We start from the raw sequence: 8,896 nt of genomic DNA, 5'->3' as shown, positions 1-8,896 counted from the left end.
GCCTGCCCAGCGTTTCTCCCAGTCTCCTCTTGAACTTTTACATGGGTTCTAGTACAGTCTCACATGTCCCAGGGGCCATATTTGTGAGTTGCAGTGCAGTGCAGGGACCCGGCATCTTTGTGGGCTGCCTGCAGCTGCCTTCTCAGTGCCCTCAAGTGGAGTCTCCACCATAGCTGGTACGTGGAAGGTATGGCAGACGCCATTCCAAGTGTGTGTGTGTGTGTGTGTGTGTCCGTGCGCACGCGTGTGAGCCACACTCTTCCTGAGGCACCCCAAGGCTCCTGGATCCCAACACCCTCAGCTTTCATGACCTGGAGGAAGCCCAAATCTGGTTTTGAAATGCCAGCTCCTTGTGACTACCAGTGGCAGCTTTGACATATGGCTTTGAACAAGGTGACATTTACTTGATGCCACTTGCCTAGAAGCCAGGGTAGATTGTCTTCTATTTCTCTTTTCCTGTCTCATGGCCCGTGTAGTGTCAGCAAGCCTGTGTTTACTTCATTCCATGATTCTGGTCTCTGGAAACGCAGATTCTTAGAAATGAGGAGGTCTGCCTCAAGGTGTATGGTAGCACAGCCCCTCCCCCCACACACACACAGAGGAGCTGTCAGCTCCAGGTAAGTTTTCTTTATGTGGACTTTAAAGAGCACTGGCTGCTCTTCCAGGGGTCCAGTAAGGTTCCCAGCACCCACGTAGTAGTGGCTCACAACTGTTAGCCACTCCAGTTCTTGAGAATCCTAGATACCCTCTTCTGGGCTTCACCTGGCATGTGAGTGGTTTATACATATATGCAGGCAAAAACACTCATACACATAACTACAAAACAGAGTTGGCCGTGTGACTCCGTGGAGAAGCCCTGCTAGGTGTGCATGAGCCCTGGCAGCAGACAAAAACCACCCTTCAGTTTATGAACATAACATCTTAATGAAATGAGTTGTATTTTCCAAGCTGCCCCTCCAAATTAATTAAATCTTTTAATTAAAAATGATTTTTAAAAATTTTTATACGTGTTTTTTTCTGGATGCATGTCTGTAAAACGTGTGTACCTGGCGCCCACAGAGGCCAGAAGAGGGCATCGGAGCCCATGGAACTGGAGTCACAGACAGTTGTGAGCTACCATGTAGGTGCTAGAAATGGGACCCTGGAAGAGCAGCCAGGGCTTTAAACCACAGAACCATTTCTCCAGCCCTAATTAAATCTTTGAAGTTGGTCTTGAACGCTTGGCAGTTTTCCTGCCTCTCAGCCTTTTGAGGGCTGGCATGAACGACCACACCTGGCTAAATTGAAGGATTTTTTTTTTCTTTTAGTAAAAAGATGGAAACTGGGCCAGTGAGATGAGTCAGCAGGTAAAACTGTTTACTAGGCGAGCCTGACAACCCAAGTTTGCTCACAGGAACCCCCAGTGGAAAGAGAACCAAACACTGAACGTTGTGCTTAGAGCGCCACAGGAAGAGTCCAACAAAAAGACGACAGATGCAAAGGTGTAGAACTTAGCGCATCAGAATGCCAGACAGGAATTAAAATGAGCATAAATGCGTCTTAGAGACAGGCCTCCCTCTAGCTCAGGCTGGCCTGGAACACGTCTGTCTCCGCATCGGCATCCGACGAGTATTGTTAAGGGAAAAAAGCACTTTCGCCCGTTTTTCAGAAAAAGCTAAGGCCCCCACGTGTTTCACACATCTGCAGATGGTAAACTGTGAAACATGCCTTGGGGAGCCAGGGATTCAGCACTGCTCATCCCTAGAGAGGGATGGTGGACGGGCCTGGGGCCACCTGGTGGGAACTACTGCTCACGCCCTCAAAACTGTCAGAGATGAAGAAAAGCTGTGCGTGAGAGGAAAAACGTGAGGACCCTTGGGGTTCACACTTCACAGGCACCGCCGCCCTCATGGAAGGCAGCTGCATCCACCTGGCTAGCTCCGTGCAGCCCCTAGGCCCTCGGTGGTTCGTGAGCTCGCTCCTGCAGAGTCGAGCAACCCCCACGCTACCTTCCCGCCGCCCTCTGCCCCGGGCAGCCTCCTGTACTTTGCTGTGAGGTATGTCAAATTAGCACACAGTGACACGAAGCTGACACTCTGCAGCTCCCGCGTCATACTACCTCCTACCTTTTCAACCACGTGACTAATGTCTCAGGCCCTGACACCTCGCTCACCGAATAATGCAGGTCAGACAGGCTGTCTTCCTGCGGGTGTGCAGAGCGGGCTCCAGTCAGAACCGAGAGGGCGACCGCCGGTGGACACCGGTCCCCGGTGCACGTCAGCCAGCTCAGCCCGACGGGCACGTCTGTGGCCCGCCCGGGCCTCGACCCTGCAGCGCCGCCCCGCGGGGGCCTCTGCGAGTCGGCGGACGCCGGACCGTCGTTCCCGGCGCCGCCGCCAGGGGCCGCCGCCGCTCCGCTATGACACAGCAACAATAGAGGCCGCTCTGGCCCGCGCTTCCGCCGGAACAGGCCGCCGGCGCGGAGGCGGGCCGGACGCGATGGACGGCCATGAGAGCCAATCGGGACTAGGCCAGGGTCCGCCGCGCGGCTGACGGAACTCAATCGGCGGCGGGGCGGGCCGAGCGCGGGCTTCCGGCGAGGCCCGGCAGGCGCCGAGAAGGAAGAGCGAGCGATCCCGGACGGCGCCCTTAAGGCCGAGTGTGAGCACAGTCAGGTAGGGGCCCAGCGGCGGCGAGGTGGGGGCGCGCGCGTCCGGGCTCGGGAGGGCGGGACGCGGCAGCATTGTGGGGCCGAGGCAGCCTGGGCCGGCCGCCGGTGCCCCAGACGCCCGGGCCGGACGCGGCGAGGTCTCCGCGCGGGCGGGCAGTGACGTCGCGGGAGCGGGGAGCCCGCGGGGCTGCGCTCGGTCCCGCGCACACCCCCTGGCCTGGCTCGGCCTGGCGCGCTCCGACTCCCGGGGAGCGGCGGGGCTGGCCAGCGTTTGGGTGGGACATTGCTCACGCGACGCCGCACGACGGGCCTCGCTCTGCTTTTTCAGGATGACGACTTCAGGCGCTCTGTTCCCAAGCCTGGTGCCCGGCTCTCGGGGATCCTCCACCAAGTATCTGGTGGAGTTCCGGGCAGGAAAAATGTCATTAAAAGGAACCACGGTCACCCCAGATAAACGGAAAGGGCTCGTGTACATCCAGCAGACGGACGACTCCCTCATTCACTTCTGTTGGAAAGACAGGACCTCTGGGACCGTGGAGGATGTGAGTCCTCCGGGCTAGCGCTGTGAGCGTGGGGACCACTGGCCTCACCTGCCAGAGATCGGTGTAGGGGTTGTCTGGTCCCAAGGTTGGCAGGCTGCTCCCGTCACTCTGTGAAGCCATGCACCCCGAGGTGACCATGGTTCTTAAGATTTTAGCAGAGACAGCTTGCTGACAGGGTGGCAGAGTTAGCTGGTGACATCGTCCTCGGCTTTGGCCTTAAACCTCCAGTGTTGGGGAGGAGTGTACAGATCTGACCTTCACCACAGCCTCGGGTAGTTTGAGCTCCTGAAGGAGGCCCCTTTCCTTAAGGCTCTTTGTCTCTCAGACTACATTGTTCTTTGTTACACTCCACTGCCCTTCTGCTTCTTGGAGCACAGTTCCAGAAAGTCACAGTTCAAAGTCGTCAGCTCCTCAGAGAACAGCTCTTCTACCCCACCACTCTGGGCCCTCTTCCGCCCGTCCTCACCGGGGTCCTGTTAGGCTTGGGTCCAGCAGGTTTCTGGAGGATGTAGACCGCGGCGGGTGTGTGTGTGGCTGACCGTCCTCCTTCTGTCCCCAGGACTTGATCATCTTTCCCGATGACTGTGAGTTCAAGCGGGTGCCTCAGTGCCCCAGCGGGAGGGTCTACGTGCTCAAGTTTAAGGCGGGGTCCAAGAGGCTCTTCTTTTGGATGCAGGTATGCAGGAGAATGGGTCCCTCTGCGTTGTCTGGTGGTACATCTGAGACCTAGGGGGCCTGGTGGAACTGAGTTCCCGTCAATGTGAGTGGCTCCTGGTTCAGCACCAGAGCCCTGTCCGTGGTGTCACCTACAGGCACACAACTTCAGGTCCTCATTCGGGTTCTCCATTGCTCCCTGGCCATGGATCCTAGCTCCTCTAGGTGGTACTCTCTGTTCTCAGCAATTGAGTGTCCCCCTCGAGCTCTCCCGGGCTGTGTATTTGGAGACCTTTTGGTGTCATGGCTCCTATTTATCCCCATCCACAGTGTCCTCCAAACAGGAACTCAGCACATTCTGCCCTGTTGGAGGCCATTGGCATCTGTTTCTCGTGCTCTTAATGCGGTGTTGCAGTGGCATGGGACGGGAGCACAGTCTAGAGTCAGAAGCTAGCACTGGGGTGTGTTCAGGGGTGGTGGACAGTCACCGCCACTGTCATCCTGCCTAAAGGGACGGCAGCTGTCTGCGAAGTGCCTGGGTGCTGGTCACCCGAGCCTGCTGAGAGCAGTCGGGGTGCGGCTGTGTCCAGGGCTGTGCTCACTGCAGAGCATCTCGCCATGGTTCTGACCCTTGTTAAGGACCCCATCACAGTTAACTTTTCCCGTTTCACTCTTAGATGCCTCTCGCCCCTTTGCCACCAGCGCAGGGCCACACCGTGCTCTATCCCAGAGTTCTGGAGCCAGCTGGGCTCCAGCTGTTGATAGGGGCTAGTGTGTTACCTCTGAAGCTCAAGAAGCCATATCCTGAAGGCACTTCAGGCTTCTCTTTGTTGTTGATTGGCTTTGGGGCTGTACTTGCTGCCCTTACCGTCTCTAGGCTGGGTTCTGTCTCTGGTACCTGTGACATTTGCAGGTAACTGCCTTTCCAGTAACTGTGTGGCTGGGTCAGGATGGCTGGCCTTGTGGGTGCTGGGAAGCCAGCAGGCGTGAGCCAGCTCCTTGTGCAGGCTGCTCAGCTTGGGCCCTTTGCTTTATCTTCTCTGGCAGGAGCCCAAGACTGACCAAGATGAAGAGCATTGTCGGAAAGTCAATGAGTGTCTGAACAACCCCCCCATGCCTGGAGCACTGGGTGCAAGTGGGAGTGGTGGCCATGAGCTCTCGGCACTGGGCGGTAATTATCACCTGGACCTGTGTGGGGCAGTGTTCGTCAGTGAGCTGGGAACTGCCCTGCTTAATTAATTGAGTTCTGGTTCTTTCTCTACTCCATCTTTACTGGGCAGAATTCACCTGGTTCCTGCTGCCTCCTTCAGAGGCAATTTCCTGAGCGGTTCTGGGGTGGGGCCAAGGCCAGGCATCCCGGCCCTGCCACTGCAGGTCCATGTCTGATTCTTGTGTTCTCCAGGTGAGGGTGGCCTGCAGAGCCTGTTGGGGAACATGAGTCATAGCCAGCTCATGCAGCTCATCGGACCAGCCGGCCTCGGAGGACTGGGTAACGTTAGCCACTGTCCCTGGCTCTCTCTCATAAGTGCCTTGCTTGCAGTAGACACAGGGTTTCCTGAATCTCCTTTTACTGTCTGTCCACGTGTTCCTATTTTGGAAAGTGCTTATCTGCTGGATACAAGCTGGGTGGACAGAGAGGGACCTCATCGAATACCCATGTGTATAGTTCTGGGGCAGAGCCAAGGATGATCACTTTAGGTGCAGCAGGTGTCTGGACATGGACAAGGCTGGAGTGGAAGTGACCTGGCTCAGTAGGATAACTTTTAGAATTTAGACTAGGATGGTCACTTTAGCCTCCTGTGGTCTTCCTTGTTAATAACAACCCTCCCTGCTCATCCCTTGGCTTTGGTATTGGGATGTGTGGCCTCTTGGGTTGGCTGGTGGTGTTTAGCAGACATTTCTTCGCTCCTTTAGGTGGGCTTGGAGCCCTCACTGGACCAGGCCTGGCCAGCTTGCTGGGGAGCAGCGGGCCTCCGGCAAGCAGCTCTTCGTCCAGGTGAGCCTCAAGCGCCCAGTGCCTGACATGGGTACTGGGCACCACCACCAGCCATTGCATTCTCTTTTCTGGAGACATCACTTAGGAGGTAGGGTTGGGGGTCCCCATTACACCGGAGCTTGTTACTGGGGAAGTGGTCCACCAGACCTGTGGAGTAGCCCCAAAACATAGTGGGCCTAGCTGTTCCAGCCCTTGCTCGCTTTCCCCAGCTCCCGGAGCCAGTCGGCAGCCGTCACCCCATCCTCCACCACCTCTTCCACTCGCGCCACCCCAGCCCCTTCTGCCCCAGCAGCTGCCTCGACGACCAGCCCAAGCCCCGCACCCAGCTCAGGTAATGGAACCAGCACAGCAGCCAGCCCGACCCAGCCCATCCAGCTGAGCGACCTCCAGAGCATTCTGGCCACCATGAATGTGCCCGCAGGGCCAGGAGGCGGCCAGCAAGGTAAGAGCTGCAGGTGCCCGTGGGGTGGGGTCTGCTGCCCGTGTGCTCGGTGAGGCGCTGGGCTGGCATTGGGCCACTGATGGTCACGTTGCTTGTGTCCTAGTGGATCTGGCCAGTGTGCTGACTCCAGAGATCATGGCTCCCATCCTCGCTAACGCAGACGTCCAGGAGCGCCTGCTGCCCTACCTGCCCTCTGGGGAGTCTCTGCCTCAGACTGCAGATGAGATCCAGAACACATTGACCTCGCCCCAGTTCCAGCAGGTATGTATGCCCGTGGCACTCTGTACACGTAACTCTTATATGGTGGGCCTGGTGCCTTAGGCGCCCAGTTCTGCACGCGTACTCTGTATTGCAGGCCTTGGGTATGTTCAGTGCAGCCTTGGCCTCAGGACAGCTCGGCCCCCTCATGTGCCAGTTTGGCCTTCCTGCAGAGGCTGTGGAGGCGGCCAACAAAGGAGGTGAGTGCAGACCTCCGTCTCGGGTGTGTGGTGCCGGGGGCCGTCTGCCTGGGTAGTAGCCCTGCTGTGGCCGTTTCAGATGTGGAAGCATTTGCCAAAGCCATGCAGAATAACGCCAAATCGGAGCCGAAGGAGGGAGACACGAAAGACAAGAAGGACGAGGAGGAGGACATGAGTCTGGATTAATTCCTCGCTGTCCTTCCCCAGGTTGGAATTCATAGTGTGATTCCGTAGTGGCGATTGTGATTCGTTGTGCCCTCTCCTGCCCGCCCCACTAATAAAGTCCTTTCTTGTACCTGCCGACTCTGGTCTTGGCCTTGTGTTACCTCCCCTCTGAGGACTGTGCTAATGAGGAGAGAGGATGGTGGGGGCAGCTGCCACCCTGGGTTCTGTACCCCACTCCATCAAGCCTGTGCATGACCCTCCCATTGCTGTTTGAATCAACACTCAAGTGAGAGACAAGTCGCTTTTAATTCAAAGGGGCCAGTGACTTTATGTATCTCAGTACTAAAAGTTGTTGGGCAAGGGGAAAGAAGTATAAATATAAATGTCTGTTCTGCAGTGTCTTCTCATCTAAAAAGACAGTTTAAACCAGAAATGACTTGTTACTCATGGTCGAGGCAAACACTGAGTGTCTGGGAACCTTCAGCGTTGAAGCAGGGGGAGGGCGCTGAGGTTGGCCTGCCGCAGCCCACTGGACCCCACCCGCCCTGTGGGCTTGGGAAGTATTGCAGAGTGAGCTGGATCTGGGGCTGGGGTTCCAGAGGGGCAGCCGTTTGACCCCACTGCCCCCTGGATCTGTGCAGTCGTCACAGTGACGGGGTCCCCGTTGACCACCAGATTCCTCATGCATCCTCGGTAGGCAGGGGGCTCTGGCTGAGCAGCTGTCGCCTCTGAAAATACGGGGGGGGGGGGGGGGGCTGAGAAGGCTGACAGAAAAGGCCACAGGGCCTTGGTCTGTGCATCAGCCAGTCAGCCTGGTCTTTTCGCCCCATTGGAGGGTGAGATCCAGTCCCTACAGGGCAGTCCACACTTACTGGGCAGGCCCCCGAGGTGCAGAAGTCCTGGAGTATTAGCCAGGGTCGTTGACAGAAGGCCTGTGGTGTGGTTGCTGTGCTCGTCTACCTCCAGGCGGAGCGTGTTCCTGCCCTGGATCACTGTGGAGCAGATTTGTGTTCTCTAGGCCAGCCAACCTGTGGTCACTTCCACAACCCTCCCTACTCTACAGAAGAGGAAAAGGGCCCCTCACCTGCCACTCGGTGCCACTGTCCATCACAAAGCTTGGGGTAGGACACCCACATGGAGAACTCTCGTGCCCCATCACTGGCCCGCAGCAGGACCTGGGGTGAAAGGCGGTTAGGTTCTGTCTACCGGAGGGCACAGTGGTGGAGGAGAAAATCCCTCAGCACCACAGCCCCTGCTCACCTGTTCTGTCAACACCTGCAGCTGCACGTAGGGCGTAGCTTGGGCCTGGCCCAGGTGGAAGATGAGGCCAGCAGCTGCTAAGGGCCGTATCTCTAACTCCAGGCTCACAGAGGGCAGCTTGGCCTTGGAGAGCTCTGTGGGGAGGGGCCGTGATGGGAGAGGTCCAGGCCCTAGCTTAGAGCCCCTACACCCACAGCACCTCCCTTGCTTCACACACCTAAGGTGACAGTTCCTTCACTGCCTGGGAAGAACAGGCCATCTTGCAGGGGGCCTGAGACACAGGGTACGACCCCCACCATTTGTGTTGGAGCCCTCAGGGGCCGCTTATCCAGCTGCAGATTCTTCACGCAGCCACTGAAGCCTACGGACACCTGCAAGAACGGACGGCTGATGTCAGGCTAGGGCTGCTGAGGGTTGACATCCAGGCTAAGGCTAGGGATGGGGCAGTATGGTTCTCACAGGGAGCCTGGAGCTGTAACTGCTGGCAGGGAGACCTCCCACAAAGAGGGTGTGGGGCTGTGGGCCCTCTGCCCTGTGGACCCGATGGCGGGGTGCCTTCTGGCTTCGGGTCTGGCTGCCGTCCACCACAAGCTGGATCTGCTGCGTTCCCCAGCGCACAGACACCTGGGTGGAGGAAGTAACCTGGTCAGCTGTATCCCAGGACTCTGGGGAGAAGGCAGCTTTCAGAGGGCATTCCCCGTGCCTTGCCACCCACACCTTTTCTCCTTA

The 8,896-nt window shown here is 57.5% G+C and overlaps 2 protein-coding genes across 2 annotated transcripts in view; one reads left to right on the top strand and one right to left on the bottom strand.

Annotated features, from left to right (window-relative positions):
* Window positions 1–2,496: 2,496 nt before the first annotated feature.
* On the top strand, window positions 2,497–7,042 carry Adrm1 (ADRM1 26S proteasome ubiquitin receptor). Its single transcript, XM_038330013.1, has 10 exons — window positions 2,497–2,654; window positions 2,979–3,192; window positions 3,752–3,868; window positions 4,894–5,017; window positions 5,249–5,335; window positions 5,761–5,842; window positions 6,052–6,284; window positions 6,388–6,545; window positions 6,640–6,742; window positions 6,822–7,042. Exons 2-10 carry the CDS (start codon window positions 2,980–2,982, stop codon window positions 6,926–6,928), a joined length of 1,224 nt encoding a protein of 407 aa, XP_038185941.1. The 5' UTR covers window positions 2,497–2,654; window position 2,979; the 3' UTR covers window positions 6,929–7,042.
* Window positions 7,043–7,194: 152 nt separating this feature from the next.
* Lama5 (laminin subunit alpha 5) overlaps window positions 7,195–8,896 on the bottom strand; it is a 46,628-nt gene continuing 44,926 nt past the window's right edge. Inside the window, exons 74-79 of the mRNA XM_038331023.1 lie at window positions 8,627–8,791; window positions 8,385–8,538; window positions 8,168–8,301; window positions 7,992–8,082; window positions 7,780–7,899; window positions 7,195–7,635 (exon numbers count right to left, since the gene is read on the bottom strand). Coding sequence (XP_038186951.1) covers window positions 7,388–7,635; window positions 7,780–7,899; window positions 7,992–8,082; window positions 8,168–8,301; window positions 8,385–8,538; window positions 8,627–8,791 — 912 coding nt within the window. The 3' untranslated portion in view covers window positions 7,195–7,387. The remainder of the gene's footprint in view (window positions 7,636–7,779; window positions 7,900–7,991; window positions 8,083–8,167; window positions 8,302–8,384; window positions 8,539–8,626; window positions 8,792–8,896) is intronic.

This window comes from Arvicola amphibius, chromosome 5, assembly GCF_903992535.2.
Source record: "Arvicola amphibius chromosome 5, mArvAmp1.2, whole genome shotgun sequence".
NCBI classification, from domain to species: Eukaryota; Metazoa; Chordata; class Mammalia; order Rodentia; family Cricetidae; genus Arvicola; species Arvicola amphibius.
The sequence above is the reverse complement of the archived record's forward strand: the minus strand, read 5'-3'. Positions and strand labels throughout refer to the sequence as shown.

What these genes read in the sequence shown, in the direction of transcription:
- Adrm1 (XM_038330013.1), top strand. Translation starts at nt 2,980, where the DNA reads ATGACGACTTCAGGCGCTCTGTTCCCAAGCCTGGTGCCCGGCTCTCGG. An exon ending in CCTCTGGGACCGTGGAGGAT is followed by an intron (nt 3,193 to 3,751) that starts GTGAGTCCTCCG and finishes TTCTGTCCCCAG; the next exon opens with GACTTGATCATCTTTCCCGA. An exon ending in TGAGCTCTCGGCACTGGGCG is followed by an intron (nt 5,018 to 5,248) that starts GTAATTATCACC and finishes TGTGTTCTCCAG; the next exon opens with GTGAGGGTGGCCTGCAGAGC.